This window comes from Chiloscyllium punctatum, chromosome 13 (genome assembly GCF_047496795.1).
Source record: "Chiloscyllium punctatum isolate Juve2018m chromosome 13, sChiPun1.3, whole genome shotgun sequence".
Classification (NCBI taxonomy): domain Eukaryota; kingdom Metazoa; phylum Chordata; class Chondrichthyes; order Orectolobiformes; family Hemiscylliidae; genus Chiloscyllium; species Chiloscyllium punctatum.
The window spans coordinates 110,882,579-110,906,128 of NC_092751.1; the positions used below are offsets into that span (position 1 = coordinate 110,882,579).

General features: G+C 43.2%; 1 protein-coding gene across 2 annotated transcripts in view; it reads right to left on the reverse strand.

The window, feature by feature from the left end:
- nrg3a (neuregulin 3a) overlaps positions 1-22,910 on the reverse strand; it is a 598,767-nt gene extending 575,857 nt beyond the window's left edge. For both annotated transcript variants that reach the window (XM_072583594.1, XM_072583593.1), the window contains exon 1: positions 21,492-22,910. In XM_072583594.1, the coding sequence (XP_072439695.1) occupies positions 21,492-22,167 (676 nt within the window). In that variant the 5' untranslated portion in view covers positions 22,168-22,910. The remainder of the gene's footprint in view (positions 1-21,491) is intronic.
- Positions 22,911-23,550: the final 640 nt, after the last annotated feature.

A 23,550-nucleotide genomic window follows, 5' to 3' on the forward strand; every position in this document is an offset into this window, starting at 1 on the left:
CTTCAGGTGAAGTAATGGATCACTAACAATACCAACGTTAAAGATGAATCAAATTCTCAATGAAAAAAATCACCCTCCATCGGAGAAATAAAAGAATCATAATCATCAAAGTCAGTGCTCCTCAAGCCAATGATCTGCCGATTTTCCAAGCCCCAAACAATGCATTGCAGAAGAATCCTAAAACTATCAGTTTACTTGAATTTGTGGTGAAGGCAGAAACTTTGGAAGGGGGTGGGGGGGGGGGGGGGGGGGGGTGGGAGGTGGGGGGGTGGAATAGATGTTACTATAAAATGTAATATAGTTAGTTATACCATTGAATAATGGGCTAACTAAGGGACCAAAGCTTGGGAAGGAGATATTGAATATAGTAATGTATGTAAATGGGTTAACCTTGGATCTAAGTGGAAGCTGTACCTACTCTGATATAAAACACAACCATTAGGAAGTGCTGAGGAAGTCTTAAGCAGTCTTGAGGTCTGGGCACTTGTAGTTCAAGAGAGTCAAATCCTATAGTCTTCATGTTACCATCAATATAATGTAACCTGTAAGTTATTACTAATAAATAACTTTGTTACCTAATGTAAGTAATTCGTCTGCTGAGACATCTTTGTTATCCATCTTTACCACTAACCACCACACTAATATAGGAAGGCGAATTAGTAATAGTATTCTCTGCAAGGTACCCAGGTCTTATTATCTCGATATAATTACAATGCAGCAGAGGATAAAGGAATTAAGTTGTGGTAAAACTTTGCCTCAATTGAAGCATTTTGTCCAATAACATAGAAAGGATATGAAGGATTTACAGATGGTGCAAAAAAGGCTTCATGAAATTCATTATAGGGATGAAGATTGAACATTGAAAGTTAGAGATGGTGTGATTGGGAGATACGTTTAAAATGAGGAAGGTTCTGGACAAAATAGATAGAGAGAACTTATTCCCATTGGTTGGCAGAAGCATGAAGCAGAGGTCAAACATTTCATGGAAGAATCAATTGCAATCCATGAAAAACATTTTCATGCATTGAGTGGTTAGATATAGAATGCATTGCCTGAGAGTATGATGAAGGCAGATTCAGTGATGGCTTTCAAAGGGGAATTGTTTATACATCTAAAAGGAAAATTTGTCAGGATGATGTTAGATAGGGTTAGGCTAAATTGCTCTTCTAGAGAGCCACCACTGACATGAAAAGCTGAAGGATCTCCTATGATTCCTATGAGGGCATTCTTGCTAAGTTTGCAGATGATACAAAGATAGGTAGAGGGGCAGGTAGCATTGAGGAGCCGGGATGGCTGTAGATAGATTTGGATAGGTTAGGAGAGTGGCCAAAGAAATCCAGATGGAGTACAACGTGGGAAAGTGTGAGGTAAGAGAATAGAGGCATGGACTATTTTCTAAATGGGGAGAAAATTCAAAAGTCTGGAGGTGCAAAGAGACTTTGGAGTTCTAGGCAGGATGCTCTCAAGGTAAACTTGCAGCTTGAGTCAGAAGTCAGGAAGGCAGATGCATGGATGGCATTTATTTCGAGAGGACTTGAATATTAAAGCAGGAATGTACTTCGGAGGTTGTAGAAGGCTCTGGTCAGATCACATTTGGAGTATTGTGTGCAGTTTCAGGCCCCTTATCTCAAGAAGGATGTGCTGACCCTGCAGTTTATTCAGAGAAGTTTCACAAGAATTGTCCCAGGAATGACCAGTTTAAAATGAGGAATGTTTGGGTCTATACTCAATGAAGCTTAGAAGGATGAGAGGGATCTAATTGAAACTTATAGAATACTGAATGGCCTAGAGTGAGTGGATATTGGAAAGATGTTTCCATTGGTAGGAGAGACCAAGACCTGAGGACTAAAGGGAAGATCCTTCAGAATGGAGATAAGGAGAAACTTCTTCAGCCATTCAGTGGGGAATCGATAGAATATGTTGCCACAGAAGGTTGTGGAAGCCGGGTCACTGAGCATATTTAAGATAGAGATAGATAGGTTCTTGATTGTAAAGGGGATCAAGTGTTACGGGAAGAAATGGCGTAGAGAAACTTATCAGCCATGATTGAATTTTGGTGCAGACTCAATGGCTGAAAGGCCTAATTTCTGCACCTATGTCTTATGGCGCCTGAGAGAATGGTGGTGATCTGCTTTCTTTAACAGATGCAGTCCACGGGATATAGACACACTGGCAATCACTGACATCATGCATTCTGCAACTTCCACCCTCACTACTGCTGTCATCACCACCACTTCCGCCCCCACCAATGCCACTCACCTGCATACTGCTGACACGCTCCCCCCCTCCCCCCACCTCCACCCACGGATCCCACTGTTACCGTCCCCGCCCCAGAACATTATGGGAAACATCACTCCTGCTAATGACTCCACCCCCATTCCCCCTACCACCACGCCCACTCCAGTTACAGGCTCCGTCTCCACTCCCAGGTCTACCCTTACACCAGGTTCTAGCTCCCAGCCCTGCCAAGTTTTCACCATCCCCCCAGACCTCCCCCTCACGGAGGACGAATGATCAGTCCTCAGCAAAGGCCTTACCTTTATCCCCCTCCATCCACACATCAACGAATTCAATATGTGCTGTGACGTTGAACACTTCTTCTGCCTCCTCCGCCTCTGACCTTACTTTCACAATCGGGACTCCCGCTCACCTTCCGAGGACCCATTCACTCACCTCCAACACACTCCATCCACCTGAACACCTCATGCCGGTCTGTTACCCACCCTCGACCTCTTTATTTCCAACTGCCGCTGAGACATTAACCGCCTCAACCTGTCTACCCCCTCCCCCACTCCAACCTCTCACCCTCACAACGTGCAACCCTCCACTCCCTCTGCTCCAATCCCAACCTCACCATCAAACCAGCGGATAAAGGGGGTGCAGTGTCCCAGACCATACAGAACCTCATCACCTCAGGAGATCTCCCACCCACAGCTTCCAACCTCAAAGGTTCGGGCATCCCGCACCACCCGATTCTACCTCCTTCCCAAGATTCACAAGCCTGACCACCATGGCCGACCCACCGAACTAATCTCCACCTATCTCGATACTGTCCTATTCCCCCGGTCCAGGAACTCCCCACATACATTCAGGACATCACCCATGCCCTCCACCACCTCCAAGACTTCCGTTTCCCCGGCCCCCAACGCCTCATCTTCACCATAGACATCCAATTCCTCTATATCCGCCATGACCAAGTCCTCCAAGCCTTCTGTTTCTTACTCTCCCAACATCCCACCAGTACCCTTTCACTGACACTCTCATTCGTTTGGCTGAACTGGTCCTCACCTTTAACAATTTCTCCTTCAAATCCTCCCACTTCCTCCAGATGATAGGCATAGCCATGGGCACATGTATGGGCCCCAGCTACGCCTGTCTCTTTGTTGGCTACGTAGAAGAGTTGATCTTCCGTAATTACACTGGCACCACTCCCCACCTCTTCCTCCGCTACATTGATGACTGCATTGGTGCCACCTCGTGCTTCCACGAGGAGGTTGAGCAATTCATCAACTTCACCAACACATTCTATCCCCACCTTAAATTCACCTGGACCATCTCTGACTCCTCTGTCCCCTTTCTGGACCTCTCCAACTCCATCAATGATGACAGACTTAACACTGACATTTTTTACAAACCCACCGACCTGGATTACACCTCTTTCCACTCTACCTCCTGCAAAAATGTTATCCCGTATTCCCAATTCCTCCGCCTCCGCCATATCTGCTCACAGAAGGACCAGTTCCACCATGGAACACACCAGATGGCCTCCTTCTTTAAAGACCATAATTTCCTTTCCCACGTGGTTGAAGATGCCCTCCAACGCATCTCATCCACATTCCTCAAACCCCACCCCTCCAACCGCAACAAGGACAGAACGCCCCAGTCCTCACCTTTCACCCCACCAACCTCCATATAAACCACATCATCCGCTGACATTTCCGCCATCTCCAAACAGACCCCACCACCAGGGATATATTTCCCTCCCCACCCCTATCTACCTTCAGCAAAGACCGTTCCCTCCGTGACTACCTGGTCAGGTCCATGCCCCCCTACAACCCACCCTCTCGTCCTGGCACCTTCCCCTGCCACTGCAGGAATTGCAAAACCTGTGCCCACACCTCCCCCCACCACACCCCATTCCATCCAAGACCTCAAAGGAGCTTTCCACATCCACCAATGTCATTTATTGTATCCGTTGCTCCTGATGCGGTCTTCTTTACATTGGGGAGACCGGATGCCTCCTAGCAGAGCACTTTAGGGAACATCTCTGGGACACCCGCACCAATCAACCTGTTGCCAAACATTTCAACTCCCCCTCTCAGTCTGCCAAGGACATGCAGGTCCTGGGCCCCCTCCACCGCTGCTCCTTCACTATCCGACGCCTGGAGGAAGAAAGCCTCATCTTTTGCCTCGGCACCCTTCAAGCCCAGGGCATCAATGTGGACTTCACCAGTTCCCTCATTTCCCCTCCCCCCACCTTACCCCAGTTTCAACCTGCCAGCTCAGCACCATCCTCATGACCTGCCCTACCTGCCAATCTTCCTTCCCACCTATCTGCTCCACCCTCCTCTCCGTCCGATCAACTTCACCCCCAACTCCATCCACCTATTGCACTCTTAGATACCTTCTCCCCAGCCCCTCCCATTTATCTCTTCACCCTGGAGGCTCCCTGCCTCATTCCTGATGAAGTGCTTTTGCCCAAAACATCAACTTTCCTGCTCCTCGGATGCTGCCTGACCTGCTGCGCTTTTCCAGCACCATTCTAATCTTGACTCTGATCTTCAGCATCTGCAGTCCCCATTTTCGCTACTGGCAATACTGTTAGGAAAGGAATTCTAGGATTTTGACCCAGTAGCATGGAACAACTTGGAGAGAATTTGCAGGTGATGATGTTCCTATTTGTCTGCTGCCCTTGTCCTTCAAGATGGTCAGTGGTAAGAAGCCTTTGCATGAACGAGACAAAGTGTAGGAGCATATATCTGGGAACATAAAGACTGATACTCAGGATTTCTATAGGTATGTGAAGAGAAAGAGATTAGGCCCCCTACAGACAGAAACAGGGGAACATATAACAGGGGACAAAGAAATGGCTGAGCAACTGAATACGTGCTTTGGTAACGTCTTCACAAAACAGGACATAAATCAGATACCAGAAATGTTGGAGAATGAAAGATTTAGTGAGATAGAAGAATTGAGGGAGATCAATATTAGTAGAGAAATGGTGCTGGGAAAATTGAGGGGCTGAAGGTGGATAAATTCCCAAGGCCTGATAATCTACATTCCAGATTACTTAAGGAAGTGGCACGAGGAATAGCGAATGCATTTTTGTGGTCATCTTCCAGGATTCTATAGACACTGGTACAGTCCCTATAGATTGGAGGATAGATAATGTCACTCCAATAAGAACGTTAACAGCTAGCAGAACTACCTGACAGCACCAAGTGTTCTGAACAAGATACAAAGTAACCTTTTGGTCCAGCAGCTAGTGTAGCTGTTTTCCTGGTGACAAAAACAAAGTTGAATTAGGCCAATCAGTTTAAATTATACCCTCAAAAAAATATCAAACTCCAATCCAGTTTGAATTGAGTATATTGACAATATTAAAAGCCCATGACACAATCTGATGCTTTGGCAGTATAACCCTGGGAAAAATTGAACAGCTGGGGGACAACTGCCAAAAGACCAATAGATGTAGACTGCTAGTCAGAACTGTCTGAGAGGCACCTATCGAGAGAGAAGGAGTTTGCACAGAGAAAAACATCGACTCTGACCTGGACAGCAAATCTGCAAAGAGAACATTTAACAGCTGACTGGTTTTGAAATTTGAATTTTTCAGTAAATCTTAATCGGGGGTTTTATCGGACTAGTATTATGGAAGAGAAAGTAAAAGATAAGTTAGAGAAGGAGTTGTAAACAGTTTTTAGTTAGTTAATTATTCTTTGTTATACTTTAAGAAATAAAGTTGTTAATTTGTACTTTAATAGTTCTTGGCCTTGAAATTTTCCAGATTACTGCACGGGATAAATCTTTTCTGTGTTGCTGGTTTAAGTTAAGCAGGAGAATTTACCCTGTGTCGCAACAAGTCCAAGTAGTAAAGAGTTTAAATGCTTTGTCATGGACTGCCAACACTGCAAGTTTTGTGAAAGGGTAGTTTGGTGAGAAAGGAGTTGCTCTTTTTCCTTTTCTTTTTCTGGATAAATAAGACCAAGGGAACTCCTCTACTGCTCTGTCTTTAAAGTAAGTATAATTTTTTAGTTAGCTAAAGAGTACTTAAAAGATAAGGAATAACATATTTTTTTTGTATATATTTTAAAATGTTAAAATAGAGGAATAAGAACTAAATGGACAGAAGGTAATTTAAGGGTAAGTCAAGACCACTTTTTTGGGACTGTGGAGAAAAATAATACGAAATTATATGGTTTTAAACCAAGAAAACTGAATGGAATGTTGCAAACTGGACCTCATTGTGTGGTATACCTACAATGTTGTCTTCCTCAAGCAGTAGGGGAGAACACTGGACAGCATGGTTCTATGTGTTTTTATCCAGAGCAGTTTTGCCTAGAGACTGTCCTTTAATTGGTTTTGTTTAGTTGGCCAATTGTTATGAGCTCAGGAAGGATCAGCATAGTAACAACTACTCGGTGAGCTCCTTGACAAGTGGCGATAACTTTATGTGCAGACAACAGAGGAGAAAATTCTATTATGCAAAAAGGAAGCTCCTCAAATCTCTGTCTCTTTCTCTTTCTCTCTCTCCCCTCCCCTCCCCTCCCCCACCATCCCACGGAGAATTTATTTTTTTAAAAACTCCTGTTTGCTGTTCTCAATCACCAATTCCCTATAAATTGCTCTTTGCAAATTGCTTTGTTGAAATGAAAAATGGGGAAAACAATCTTCAGAGGCAGTGAAAAGTCAAATCCTCAAGCAGTGATTGAAAGACTGAGAATTGGAAAGTCTACAACTTCACATCATTAGCAAAGAGTTGAAAGAAAGCATTGCAACCATGTTTGTGATCTGGGCTGGTGCCAGAACTGTGCTTCTGTGGTTATTTTTCTCCTTCGTACCATCGAATATTTGTCTTTGTTTTTCTGTTTGTTTGCAGATAGGAACTATTTTTTAGGGGGCAAGAACATAAGTAATGGTGTTATAAATGAACAATTCGTGTTTCTTTTTGCTATTGATTAAAACATTTTGATTAGAATAAATAGTTATTTTCTTATTGGAAAACCAGGTGTACATATTCTTTTAACCTTAACCATGCAATCTCCTCCACATTGGTGAGTCTAAATACAGACTGAGCGACCACTTTGCGGACCATCTCCACACTATCAGAATGACTCTGACTGAGGAGTCACTTGCCATTTCAATGCAACCTCTCATGTTCACACTGACACTTCCAACTTCAACCTTCTACAATGTCCCAGCAAAGACCAAATAAAAGCTGGAGGAACAGCATCTCATTTTCTGCTCAGGCACTCTACAGCCTTCAGGGCTTAACATTGGGTTCAACAATTTTTCAAAGCATGAAATCTGTCCTCCATTACATCCTACATTGTGCAGACTTCTCCAATAGTGTTGCCCACCATCATTCACAACTGGGTTATGGCAGGACTGCAAAGCTTAGATCTGATCTATTGGTTATAGGATCACTATAATCCAATCTGATCATCGGTCATAGCTTGCTGATTCTACTGATGAGCACATATAGTTCTGATTAGTAGTTTCACCACATTGATACCACAGAGTGGGGGATATGCCGGGGCATGAGGTTAAAGATTATAGTTGAATATAATTCTGCTACTGTTGATGGCCCACAGCATCTCATGGATGCCAAGATTTTAGCTGCTTGATCTAGATATCCTACATAAATCTAGTCCCATTTACCAACATTTAGCCCATATCCCTCCAAACCCTTACTATTCATATACCCATCCAGATGCCTTTTAAATGCTGTAATCATACCAGGCTCCATCACTTTCCCTGGACACTCATTCCATATATGCATCACCCTCTGTGTGAAAAAGTTGTCCTTTTAGGTCCCCTTTATATCTTTCCCCTCTCACCTTAAACCTATGCCCTCTTGTTTTGGACTCCCCCACGCCAGGGAAAAGACGGTGCCTATTGACGCCATCCATGCCTTTCATGATTTAATCAGCCTCTATAAGGTCACCCCTCGGCCTATGGCGCTCCAGGGAAAATAGACCCAGTCTATTCAGCCTCTTCCTACAGCTCAAATCCTCCAACCCTTCCAAAATCCTCAATCTTTTCTGAACCCTTTCAAGCTTCACAATATCTTTCCAATAAGAAGGATACCAGAATTGTACACAATACTTCAAAAGTGGTCGAACCAACGTCCTGTACAGTCACAATATGACCTCCCAAATCTCAATGCTCTGACCAATAAAGGCAAGCATACCAAATGCCTTCTTCACGGTCCTATCTACCTGCAACTCCACTTTCAAGGAACTGTGAATCTGCACTCTAAAGTCACTTTGTTCAGCAACACTCCCTAGGACCTTACCATTATGTGTACCAGCCCTGATCTGCTTTTCCAAAATGCAGCACCTCCCATTTAGCTAAATTAAACTCCATCTGCCACTCCTCATCCCATCTGATCAAGATTCCATTGTACTCTGTGGTAACCTTCTTCACTGCCCACTACACCTCCAATGTTGGTGTTATCTGCAAACTTACTAACTATACCTCTTATGTTCACATCCAAACTATATATATAAATGACAAAAAGCAGTGCGTCCAGCACTGATCCTTGTAACATACCACAGGTCACAGGCCTCCAGTCTGTAAAGCAACCCCCACCACCTTGCTAACCAGTCTACCATGAGGAACTTTGTTGAACGCCTTTCTGAAGTCCATACAGATCACATGCACCACTCTGCTCTCATCAATCCTCTTTGTTACTTCTTCAAAAAACTCAATCAAGTTAATGAGACACAATTTCCCACACACAAAGCCATGTTGACCATGTCTAAATCAGTCCTTGCATTTCCAAATACATGTAAATCCTATACCTCAAGATTCCTCCAACAATGTCAGGTTCACCAGTTGTAGTTCCCTAGCCTTGCCTTCCCACATTTCTTAGATAGTGGAACAATGTCAGCCAACCTCCAGTTTTACGGCATCTCATCTATGGCTATCAATTATATCTCAGCAAGGGGCCCAGCAATCTCTTCCCTAGCTTCCCACAGAGGTCTAGGGTACACCATATCAGGTCCTGGTGATTTACGTGTTTTAAGATGTCCGGCACCTCTTTTTATGGATTAAAAATATGTTGCTGGAAAAGCACAGCAGGTCAGGCAGCATCAAAAGAGCAGGGGAATCAACGTTTCAGGCATTAGCCCTTCTTCAGGCTTATGCCCGAAACATCGAATCTCCTGCTCCTTTGATGCTGCCTGACCTGCTGCACTTTTCCAGCAACACATTTTTCAGCTCTGATCTCCAGCACCTGCAGTCCTCACTTTCTCGTTTTTACGGATTACCCAAGGTACAGAAACCAGACATACCACTTACACCCGTGTGGCACTCCCAGGAACACCATCGCATAAATTGGCAAAATAACTTCAACAAAAACTGAAACATCTTATCAGTGGATCCAAACCACACCATATAATCATCACAGGAATTCCTAGGCAACACCAAGAACATAAACATAGACAAGGATGAAGCAACAGTCACATTTGATGTGACTGCAGTGTTCACTTCTACTGATAAAACTCTAGCCAGAGAGACAATAACCAACCTCCTGGACAAATGAAACATGCACCACGACGGGGAACCAATCAACAAGGGCTGCACACTCAAACTACTAGTCCTGTGCTTGATGACAAATTTCACATTCAACAATATGTACAAACCAATGGAACCTCTATGGGCTCATCCATCTCTGGGCTCATAGCAGAAGCAGTGATGCAAAGACTGGGACAAACAAATCCAACCCAAACTCTGGATCACATATGTGGATGGCACTTTTGTTATCATTAAGAGAACAGAAATTGAGAACACACACCAGATTATCAACATCATTCTCACAGGGATCATGAGAGAGGAGGACACCAACAATCAACTCCCATTCCTAGATGTATTGGTAGAAAGAACAAGAATGGTGAATGCATTACAAAAGTATACAGGAAAGCCACACACACAGACCACAGCCTTAACTACAACTGCAACCACCCGAACACAAATAAGAGAAGCTGCAGTAGGATCCTTTCCTACAAGGACGACAATGCACTGCAGCACTCCCAACCTTCGAAGAGAAGAATACCTCTACTGAGCCTTCATCAAGAACAGATATCCCTTCAACCTCATCCTCAGATGCCTAACAGACAAACAACGCGATGTGGACATGCCACACTTTCTTACATAAAAAAGTCTCTGAACTGACAGCCAGACCTCTCCCACCACTAGGATTCGTGCCAACCCATAAATCGACAGCCACACTCAGACAACAACTGACCAGAACAAAAGACCCGATACCCATCATATGCAAGACTAACGTAATTTACATGATTCCATGTAAAGACTGCACGTAACACAATATAGGGCAAAAAGGCAGGCAGCTATTGGTTTACTACAGAAATTGCATCTCTTGTTAAGCGGAAGGAGGCAGCTTATGCGACGATGAGACAAGATGGTTCAGACGAGGCGATGGAGAGTTACAGATCAGCTAGGAAGGATTTAAAGAGAGAGTTAAGAAGAGCAAAGAAAGGACATGAGCAGTCTTTAGCAGGTAGAATAAAGGAAATCCCTTTAGGGTATTTGAGGAATAAAAAGATGATTAGGGTAGGAACAGGGCCAGTCAAAGACAGAAATGGGAAGTTGAATGTGGACCCTGTGGAGATCGGAGAGGTGCTAAATGAACATTTCTCATTGGCTTTCATTCAGGAAAATGAGAATATTGGAGAGGAAGAGAATGAGATATGAGATATTAGACAAGAAAGGATCGAGGTTAGTAAGGAAGAGGTGATATCAATTCTAGAAGGAGTAAAAGTAGACAAGTCCCCTGGTCCGAATGGGATTTATCCCATGATTCTTGGAAGCTAGGGAGGAGATGGTAGAGTCTTTGGCTTTGATCTTTAAGTCGTCATTGTCTACAGGTTTAGTAACAGAGGACTTGAGGATGGCAAATGTTGTGTAAGAAGGGCAGTAGAGATGACCCTGGTAATTATTGACCAGGAAAAGTTTTGGAACGGATTATAAGAGATAGGATTTATAATCATCATGCAAGCAACAATTTGATTTCAGATAGTCAACATGGTTTTGTCAAGGGTAGGTCATGTCTCACAAACCTCATTGAGTTTTTTGAGAAGGTGACCAAGCATGTGGATGAGGGTAGGGCAGTTGACATGGTGTACATGAACTTCAATAAGGTTCCATTGGTAGGCTGTTGGAGTAAATAGCATTGAGGGTGATTTAGCAGTTTGGACTAGAAACTGGCTTTCTGTACGAAGGCAGTGAGTGGTGGTTGATGGAGAATATTCAGCCTGGAGTACGGTTACCAGTGGTGTGCCACACGGATCTGTTTTGGGACCACTGCTGTTTGTCATTTTTATAACTGACTTAGACGCAGGCAAAGGTGGATGGGTTCGTAAGTCTGCAGCTGACACTAAAGTTGCTGGAGTACTTGACAGTGTGGAAGAATGTTACAGGTTGCAGGGGGACTTGGATAAACTGCAGAATTGGGCGGAGACATGGCAAATGGAGTTCAATGCAGCTAAATGTGAGGTCGTTCACTTTGGGAAGAATAACAGGAAGGCAGTATACTGGGTCAATGGAAAGATTCTTGGTGGTATGGATGTGCAGAGGGATCTTGGAATCCATGTACATAGATCCCTGAAAGCTACCACCCAGGTGGATAGTGCTGTTGAGGAGGCATACGATGTGTTAGATTTTATTGGTAGAGGGATTGAGTTCCGGAACCGTAATGTCATGTTGCAAATATACAAAACGCTGGTGCGGTCACACTTGGAATATTGTGTATAGTCCTGGTTTCCCCATTACAGGAACGATGTGGAAGCATTGGAAAAGGTGCAGAGGAGATTTACCAGGATGTTGTCTGGTCTGGAGGGAAGGTTTTATGAGGAAAGGCTGAGAGACTTGGGTCTGTTCTCATTGGAAAGAAGGCGGCTAAGAGGGGTTTTGATAGAGACATACAAGATGATCAGAGGATTATATAGGGTAGACAGTGAAAGTCTTTTTCCAAAGATGATGACATCAGCTTATACAAGAGGCATAACTACAAATTGAGGGGTGACAGATTTAAGACGGATGTCAAAGGCAGATTCTTTACTCAGAGAGAGTGATAAGGGTGTGGAATGCCCTACCTGCCAATGTCATTAACTCAGCCACATTAGGGAGATTTAAACAATCCTTAATAAGCACATGGATGATGATGGAATAGTGTAGGAGGATGAACACGAACATAGAAAAATACAACACAGAACAGGCCTTTTGGCCCACGATGTTGTGCTGAGGATTAATCCTAATGTAAAATATAATAACTTAACCTACACACCCCTCAACTCACTGTTATCCATGTGCATGTCCAGCAGTCGCTTAAATGTCCCCACTGACTCTGCTTCCACCACCACCGCTGGCAACGCATCCCATACATTCACAACTCTCTGTGTAAAGAACCTACCTCTGACGTCTCCTTTATACCTTCCTCCTAATATCTTAAAACTATGACTCCTCGTACCAGTCAATCTTGCCCTGGGGAAAAGTCTCTGGTATTGACTCTATCTATTCCACTCATTATCTTGTATACCTCGATCAGGTCTCCTCTCTTCCTCCTTCTCTCCAGAGAGAAAAGTCCGAGCTTATTCAACCTCCAGTCCATGCAGCATCCTGGTAAACCTTCTTTGCACCCTCTCCAAAGCCTCTGTATCTTTCCTATAGTAGGGCGACCAGAACTGCACACAATATTCCAAGTGTGGTTTCACCAGGGACTTGTAGAGCTGTAGCAAAACCTCGTGGCTCTTAAACTTGATCTCCCTGTAAATGAAAGCCAAAATACCATATGCTTTCTTGACAACCCTGTCCACTTGGGTGGCAACCTTGAGGGATCCATGTACTTGCACACCCAGATCTCTCTGTTCCTCCACACTGCCAAGGATCCTGCCTTTAATCCTATATTCAGCATTTGAGTTCAACTTCCAAAATGCATCACTTCGCATTTATCCAGGTTGAATTCTACCTGCTATTTCTCAGCCCAACTCTGCATCCTGTCTATGTCGCGCTGCAGCCTGCAGTAGCCCTTGATACTATCAACACCTCCAACCTTTGTGTCATCTGCAAACTTACTAACCCACCCCTGAACCTCCTCATCCAAGTCATTTATAAAAACTACAAAGAGCAGAGGCCCAAGAACAGAGCCCTGTGGGACCCCACTCAACACTGTCCTCCAGGCAGAATACTTTCCATTTACAACCACTCTCTGCCTTCTGTCAGCCAGCCAGTTCTGAATCCAGATAGCCAAATCTCCCTGTATCCCATACCTCCTGACTTTATGAATGAGCCTACCATGGGGAAATCTTATCAAATGCCTTGCTGAAGTCCACATACACCCTAACCATAGGTTGACCTTCGTCAACCTGTTTTGACACTTCCTCAAAGAACTCAATAAGATTTGTGAGGCATGACCTGCCCCTCACAAAGCCATGCTGACTCCCTTTAATCACACTATGCTTTGCCAAATACTCATAAATCCTAACCCTCAGAATTCTTTCCAAAGCTTTGCTGACCACACACGTAAGACTGACTGGTCTGTAATTGCCAGGTATTTCCCTATTACCCTTCTTGAAAGGATGAGCTTAGATTAGTTCACAGGTCATTGTAATATCGAGGGCCGAAGGGCCTGTCCTGCACTGTATTGTTCTATGTTCTAACAGCCATCTGCATCCATGAACATCAACTGGCCACTAAACACCACGAGCTGTCCACAGACGACAAGGATCACAAACACAAATGTGACAACACAACGATCATAGAACAAGCTAAACAGAGGACAGCCAGAGAATTCATTGAAGAGTGGCACTCATCCATGGACTCCATCAATAAATACCCAGACCTAGACCCAATATGCCAGCCACTATACTGAGCAACTGAAAGTGGCAACTGGAAGCAGCAGGAACGGAACTGAATAAATTCCAGAAGAGGGAGTACAGCAGCACTTCACAGGAAGCTCCAAAGCACTGAAGGTATCACCTAGACGGGACGAAAAGTTTGCAAATCAGCTTCCCAGATCGGTGAACATACCCACAACTACAACAACCAGCAACTGAGCTACAAATCTTTACACAAACCTTGACCAACTCCTCTGCAATATGAACATTTAAGATGCTGTTGTTTATTTTTCCTTGTTCTATGTCTTCCATATCCTTCTCCACAGTTAACACTGATGCAAAATACTTGTTTAGTATTTCACCCATCTCCTGTGGTTTCGCACATAGGAGCCTTGCCCATGGTTAAGGGGTCCTATTCTCTCCCCAGTTACCCTTTTGTCTTTGATGAATTTGTAGAATGTCTTTAGATTCGCTTTAATCCTATTTTCCAAAGCTACCTCATGTCAGCTTTTTGCCCTCCTGATTTCCCTCTTAAGTATACTCCTACTGCCTTTATACTCTTCTAGGGATTCACTTGATCCCTGCTGGCTATATTGGACATATGCTTCCTTCTTTTCTTGAACCAAAATCTCAATTTCTATAGTCATCCAGCATTCTCTATCCCTACCAGCCTTGCCTTTCACATTAATAGGTACATACTGTCTCTGAACTCTGGTTATCTTATTTTTGAATGATGCCCATTTTCCAGCCAGCCCTTGATCTGCGAACATCTGCTCCCCCAAAAAATTGAATGTTCTTGCCCAATACCATCAAAGTTGACCTTCCTCAAATTAGAATTTTAACTGATGTGCCTGTGTGTCCAGCTTGATAACTCTCGGTTGATGTTCCTGCAGCCACAAACAGTTACTTCAGGTGTTTGCCCTGAATCACAACAGCATCCAGAAGATCCCACATTCTGCAATCACAGACCATCCGTAGATCTACCATCTCTACTGTCAATTAATTAGTAATTGCTAATTAATTGATTTATAATTCATATAACCTACACTTTCAAAAGCTTTAGTACTGCCAGTAATCTTTACAATACTAGTGAAGCAATATAAAAGTTACACTGCTGATGAAACATATTGTTTAAAACAATACCAGTTATTGCTGCACAATATTGGAAATCAAATACTGAAGCCTGAAAATAAAATTGTCATGAAAAGCACCTCCTTTCCAACCTTCATTAACCTCCCACTTCTTGTGGTACGCCATCCCTTTCTATGTGAACTAAATTCACATTTTGAACAAGATTTTCAAATATACTCACCCAGTCAAGACTGAGGCCAAGACTCCCTCATATTGACCACATATCTTTCCTGGTCGAAAGTGGGTACTTCAGATGCTAGAGATTACAGTCAAGATTAGAATGGTGCTGGAAAAGCACAGCAGGTCAGGCAGCATCCAAAGACCAGGAAGTCGATGTTTCAAGCAAAAGTCCTTCATCAGGAATGAGGCTGGGTGCCGAGGGAGTGGAGAGATAAATGGGAGGAGGGTTCTGTCCTTGTATCTTTCCTAAGCAAACATTTAAAATTTTCTTTTTTTCATTCATTCACAATATGTGGGTATTGGACTGCCCATTGCTATTTGCAGTTAAGAATCAAACACAAAGCCATGGGTCTGAAGTCACATGTAGGCAAGGCCAAGTAAAGACAGCAGTTCCTTTCCCTAAAAGACATTAGTGAGCCAGATTTTTTTTTTCCCTGACAATCAACAATGGTTTTATAGTCATCATTAGACTCTCAATTTCCTTTATTGAAGTCAAATTCCACCATCTGTAGGATTTAAACCTGGGTCCCCAGAACATTTTCTGGATCTCTGGAACAATAATACCATTAGGCCATCGCTTCCCCCATGAGCTATAATGAATCACTTTCTGTGGTAGTTTCTTGCTACAGTAATCAAAGCCTATTCAGGCCAGAGTTTTCAGATGATTGATAGATGACTGCTACTCCTGCAGCTGCCTGTTTAACTAGGCTATATTATCTTACTTGAAGTCTATTAGTTCTAGGTCAGAATCTGACTGATTGTCTAAAACTGAACTTGCAAATGATTTACCAGTTGAAGTCTCACTTTAACCAAATTCTCAGGCATGCTCATTTGGTCTCTATCTCATTCAGGCTGCGTCCCTCATGCCGAACTTGCTCCCTTACAGGTCATTATAGCACTGATATTATGACAGCAGAAACTGCCAAGATCAAAGAAAGTCTAGTACAATTTATTTTACAGAGAGGTTGCAAAGGACCTCCCTTCTGTTTGGATGGATGCTTGACAGCTTTAAAAATGGGAAATCAAAGCTCCTTAATTTGGGTTGCCTTTGGAGCGCCAATAACCAGCTGACACATGATTAAAACCCTACTTCAGAAGAACTAATGTGATAAGCTTGATTAACAACTCTTCATTTTCCAATGGGAAACTTTACAGCCTTTTGGACTCAACATTGAGTTCAACAACTTCAGAACGTAAGCTCTGCCCTCCATTTTGATATTTTTCTTCCAGTGTCTTTATCTTGCTCTTGTGCTTTTGCTTTCAGGCAGAGCTGATTTTTATTCCGCAGTTAACATCCACACTGGACCAATACTTTATTGATTCTCTATAAACATTATTATTTCTTTTGACTTTTGTTATATGACACTTTTGATCTCTAACCCCGCACCCTTTAACTGTTAGCTGACTTTCCCTTTTATTCCACTTGTTCTCCTGCCCCTTTCTCAACAGCATAAAAGGCATCATATACTTTTCCCCTTCAGTTCTGAATCAGTCATATTGGTCATAGAGTCCTTTAGCATGGAGACAAGCCCTTTGGCAAACTGACCCATGCTGACCAAAATGTCCATCCACTCTAACTCCATTTCCCTGCACTTGGCCCATATCCTTCTAATTCCTTCCTATCCATGTATTTATCCAAATGCCTATTAAATGTTATTAATGTACCCACCTCAACCACTTCCATTTGCGTACTACCCTCTTGTGTAAAAAAAAGTTGCCCCTCAGGTTCCCTTTTACTCTTTCCCCTCTAACTTTAAACTGATGCCATGCAGAAGTGGGTAATTTCTGATGACAGGCTTTTGCCCAAAACATTGATTTTCCTGCTCCTCGGATGCTGCCTGACCTGCTATGCTTTTCCAGCACCACTCTAATCTTCAACTGAAGCCATCTAGTCCTTGGTTCCCCAATCCTGGGAAAACAGATTGAGTGCATAAACCCTCTCATGATCTTATACACTTCTATAAGATTCCCCCTTCAGTCTCCTGCACGCTAAAGAAAAAAGTCCTAGCTTGTCCAACCTCTCCCTATGACTCAGACCATTGAGTCCTGGCAACATCCTTGTAAATTTCTTCTGCATTTTTTCCATTTTAATGACATCCTTTGTATAGCAAGGTGTCCAAACTGAACACAATACTCCAAGTGCGGCCTCACTAATGTCCTGTACAACTGCAACATTACTTCCTAACTTCTATATTCAGTGCTCTGACTGATGAAGTCCAGTGTGCCAAAAGCCTTCTTCACTGACCTGTCTACCTGCGACTTCACTTTTAGAAATATCCAAGATCCCTCTGTTCCACTACACTCCTTAATGGTCCTACCATTCACCATGAAACTCCTACCTTGATTTGACTTTCCAAAGTGCAAGATCTCACACTTATCTATATTAAACTCTATTTGCCATTTCTCGACCCACTTCCCCAGCAGATGAAGGTCCTGATACAATTTCTGATAACCTTCCTCACTGTCCAAGATACCACCTATTTTAGTGTCATCTGCAAATTTAGTAACTATGCATTGTACATTCTCATCCAAATCATTGATAGAGATAACAAACAGTAAAGGACCCAGCACCGACCCCTAAGCCACTCCAATAGTCACACGCCTTCAGTCTGACAAGCATCTTTCCACTATTACCCCCTGCTTCCTACCATCAAGCCAATTGTGTATCCAATTTGCCAGCTACCCATGGATTCCATGCGACCTGCCAGAGCAGCCGACCTTGTGGAACCTTCTCATACCTTACTGAAATCCATATAGACCTCTGTCTCACTCTCCATAGATGCTGCCCGTTTCTTCAACAGCTTCTGGTTGATGATCACTGGTTACTGGTATGCCTAAGCAACAATTATTGAGGCGGCAATTGTTTTCAATTTGTATAGCTGATTGAGAGTTGGGGACCAAGTGTACTGTGTCAAAGTTTGCACATGACACTAAGATGAGTGGTAGCGAAGTGTGTAGAGGACAGTGAAAGTCTGCAGAGGGTTACAGATAGTTTAAGTGAGTGCCAAGGATCTGGCAGATGGAGTACAATGTTGGTAAATATGAGGCCATCCATTTTGGTTGAAATATCAACAAAATGGGCTATTATTTAAATGGTGAAAAATTGCAGTATGCTGCTGTGCAGAGGGACCTGGCTGCCCTTGTGTTAGCATCACAAAATGTTGGTTTGCACGTGCAAGAGGTAATTGAGAAAGCAAATAGAATATGGTTCTTCATTGCTGGAGGGATGGAGTTTTAAAAGTAGAAAGGATGTACTGGCACTGGAGGGGGTGCAGAGGAAGTTCACAAGCTTGGTTTTCAGAATTAGGCGGGTTGGCTTATGAGGAGAAATTGAGTAGACTCTGAATATACTCATTGGAATTTAGAAGAATTAGGGAGGATCTTATAGAAACATAAAATTCTGAAGGGAATAGATAAAGTAGAAGCAGGGAGGTTGTTTTCACTGGTGGATGAAACTAGAACTAGAAGGCATAGCCTCAAAATAAGGAGGAGCAAATTTAGGACTGAGTTGAGGAGGAACTTCTTTACCCAATGGGTTGTGAATCTGGAATTCCGTGCCCAGTGTAGTTGAGGGTAACTTGGGGTATATTGAATGTTTTAAAGACTAAGATAGACAGATTTTTGAAAAGTAAAGGAATTAAGCGTAATGGTGATCGGGTGGATAAGTGGAGCCGAGTGAATGAAAAGATCACCCATGATCTTGTTGAATGGCGGAGTATGTTCCCACAGGCCAGATGGCCTCCTCCTGATCCTGTTCCTTATGTTCTTATGGCTTCTGTTTTTATTTCTGATTTTTGGCACATGCAGAATTTTTCTTTCATTTACACACTTGTCTATTTGCAATGTCAAGGAGAATCTGCAGAATGCAATAGTAAGATCAGATCTCCTTGAAGAATATACCACTATCTCTCTCTCTCTCATTCTGCAATTCTCTAGTTCACACCCAATCTGTTACATTTTGAAATATGTATAGAGGATAAAAGAGAGAAATTTAAGGAAAAGGAACTTTACAAGCCTTCATACCAATCCGGAAAAGCACAGCATATTCTTTAAAAAAGATGGCCTTCAAGAAAGCAACAGGAGCATTGGAATTTCAAAACCATCATAACAGGCACCAGTATATGCACCAAAATATACACCAAAGTGTATATTACTTTCTCTTTATGCATTTTAATTTTTCTTCAGCTCTGCCTCCACCATAATTTAACTTGCTCTATTCTTGCATGCTAGTATGTGTATGTGTATGTGTATGTGTATGTGTATGTGTGTGTGTATGTGTGTGATTGGATTCTGAATAGGCTTTACCTTTTGATTAAATGTTATACTTGACATAAATTAGTTTTTTCTTTTCTTAAATTAAGACATCTGTCTTATTTCTTCATACAGTTTTTACATGGCCAAGAACATACTGATTTGAAAAATAAAATCACACTTTTCTAAAAATCAAAACTGTCATAACCAAATTATGGAGTTAAAGGAGTCAAAACTTTCCACCTCTCCAAGCTTGGTTGTAACAATGTAGACAAGGGAGAGAATAGGTCATGCTCCTCCACCCCAAAGATTAAAAGATGTTAAACATAGGTTCTTGCCATTGAGATTGTATCACATATTCCTTCCACTGAGAGATTACACAGGCACAGAATCAGTCTCCATGTTAAAATGAGTCTCAATGTACACAGGCTGAGAATAAGTGATAATAGCAATCTCAGTATTCAAAGGGACAGGATCAGGTTCAATGCGCACCCTACGTGCATCAGTCTTGTTCTATAAAGCAATAGACTATGTCTTGATGTACACAAGGGAGAATTGGTTTACTATGCACAACAAGAGAACCAGTTGTGGTTTGCGCTTGAAGAAAACCAGTCCCAAAAACCAAAGGGATAATACAAGTCTTGATATACATTGAGCGCAATTGAATCAGTTTTGATATACTTAGGGGATATAAATTGTCTTGATATGCACAGTGCGAGAATAAGTCTGTATATTGACAGCAAGAAATATACACCAAGCCAATCAATTCCAATATACATCACTCTGGACATTCACAAGTGAGAAGAATCAGTCTGGATACCCATGGTGGGGGTGGAATCCGTCTGGATCCACGCGGAGGGGTGGAATCCGTCTGGATCCACGCGGAGGGGTGGAATCCGTCTGGATACCCATGGTGGGGGTGGAATCCGTCTGGATCCACGCGGAGGGGTGGAATCCGTCTGGATCCACGCGGAGGGGTGGAATCCGTCTGGATACCCATGGTGGGGGTGGAATCCGTCTGGATCCACGCGGAGGGGTGGAATCCGTCTGGATCCACGCGGAGGGGTGGAATCCGTCTGGATCCACGCGGAGGGGTGGAATCCGTCTGGATCCACGCGGAGGGGTGGAATCCGTCTGGATCCACGCGGAGGGGGTGGAATCAGTTGCAATTTAAACAGGGTTGGAATCACTCAGGATATACAAGGGGATATAAGTAACACATAATGGTAACAGAATCAGATTCAATATGTATAGAAAGTGAATCAGTTTTGTTATACATAGATGAAATAGATCTCAATATGCAATGGCAGTGAATAAGGCTCGACATGGTACAAACATAAAATCATTTTCAATATACACAGGCATTAATTATTGTGCTTGAACAAGTTCCATTATATACACAGAACATGAACAATTATAATATTGAGGGGAGTGGAAACAGCATTTTTATAAGAGAATACAATCAACCCTCCTTTTTTATTGGACATGAAGAAAAGTGAGCTCCATCACATTATGCTTCACATGTCATCAGCACAGAGACTAATCAGCTTTCATTGATTTCAGATCAGAAATCTTGGATCTTTTGTGGTTATGCTGATTGTGATTGTTAATTACTCAGCAAAATTAGAATTGTCTCCAAATCACCACCCAAGTATTATTTTTTTAAATCCTCTGAAGAATTCAACACACGCACATCCCCATGGACACTGATTCTCATATACACACAGCCACACTCTCAGATTCACGTATATACACACAGCCACACTCTCAGATTCACACACAAACACACACACTGAGCTTGCAGCTCTTACAACTCAGCATTTGTAGAATATTGAGATCTGATTTACTTACGAAACTTGGGTTCAATGACAGAATGGATCTTGGTGCTAGATTCCCCTGATTTTGAGTGTGTCCAAGATGGAGTGGAGTCGTGCAGAAAGAATTTGCTTGAAGAGGTAGAAAAGGGCACCGTCTGCCAAGTTGGTACATGTGAGACAGTTGGAGTGAGACGGAAAGGTAATGTAGGGGTGAGGGCTGCTGTTGAAGTGGTTGTGGGGAGTAGGGGGCTTCGCTGGGCAGTGGTTGAGCGGATTGTACCGTGGGTACTAATCCTGGGGGTGAGCGTCACTGGCATTTGAGTACTCACAGCTACAGTACTAAGGAAGCTGTTGGTACCAGTGTACACTGTAGTGGCCTCTGCATTCTTCGGAAATGAGCTTGGCTTTGAGAGGAAGATAGGATCCTGCCCAATGTGATTGGACTCCAAGTTATCAGAGGGTACATATTCCTTCACTGAACCAACAACAATCCACCTCAGCAGCATCAGACTCAATCCCAAACCAATGAATCCAATCAGAAGAGGAACAATACAGAGCCAGGTCTGTTGGCGAGGCCACACAATACAGTTACTGCAGTGTAAGCCCCTGGATGGTGCAGAGCTCTCCTGCTCTTCTACTGGATTCGCACCTTCAGATTCTCCAGAAACAGGAAAAACAGGTGGAGCTGAAGAAATCCCCCCCTCACTCATCCTGTTGCGAATGCGAAGCCCTCAGGCCCACAGACAGACATCAGGAATGCATAGCCAGAGATCAAAGAATCCGAAAAAAAATAGACAGAACAATTGCATTCAGAAGGAAATGCTGTTTTCTATCAGCTGCAGGTCAACTGGCCATAGAATATTCATCTATCCCCAAACGAAACGTTGGCAGCATTGGGGGAGATGCTGAGTCAGCTACGGCAAAACGCACATTTCTTTCTCTCTGCTGGATCTACGGGGGCTCGCCTCTCTCCTTGGTTTTCTTCTCACAGACTCTCCGGGGCCACAGCATACCTTCCAGGATTGGCACAAAGCATCTTCATAGCTTGCTGTAGCTCAGGCATTCCAATACGCAGACACACATACACACATAGACTCACATAAAAGCCCCTCTCCTTCTCCATTCGAACTGAGAAGCATCCGATTCGTGGCCGTCAGGAGCAGTATAATGCACCTGTTAATCTCCAGTCAGTATCCAACCCTTGCCCAGCACTTAAGGACACAAGCCAATCCGCTTGCTGGGAGGAAGTGCTGGTTGCAGTGCAAAAGCAGCAGCATTGCTGCCTGACAGTGCATTGCTGAAAGCTAGCAATAGCCCACAACACAAAAACCCCATCGCCAACAAAGCATCGCTCACAACCACAAGGTCTTTGATGCTAAAAAGAAAACAAAAACGGAAAACAGAAAAAATGTCTATAGAGAAGGGCAGAGCGAATGAAAAAAGAAGCAAACACGGGCACCTCCCACTCAGCTAATGCAGAAATGGAGACAGCTACTGTTCCCAGCATAAATAAATGATCCTGTTCCAATTCCCCTAGGAGTTCCGGGCTGGCTGCTTTCAGGCTGTTTTTCATGCAATGCTGATTTGAATTGGAGAATGTTAATTGCGTTTCTGCTCAGGGTGAACATTTCAAAGTGTTTTGAAACAAAAGAAAACAAAATAAAAGATGAGGATTTGTTCGCGTGAAGGTTTTTGGGAGTGGGAAGCAGAGAGATGTGGAAATCCTGCATTTACCCTTCTGTCATGACCAAAGACAGGACTCAGCGAGAGAGCTATCATATTGAGCCATACTATGCATTTGCACCGCATCTCAGAGTCAAGGACATCAAGAAAAGGAACGCAGCAGCTTAAAGCTGCACAGTGCCTGTGTTTAGACACATCAGGGCTATACTGTCAGCACCCTAACCTCCCACAGTACAATCTCAGCTTCAACCCCCAAATCATCCATTTCACTCTTCATTTAACATTTCATCTGAAATACATTGTCTTCATACTGAAACATACAATCAATCCAAGAGCACAAATCTCACACTGACCAGTTGAGCTATTCCCCTTTGTAACTTCACACAAAATTCTGTTGATCTATGATCCAC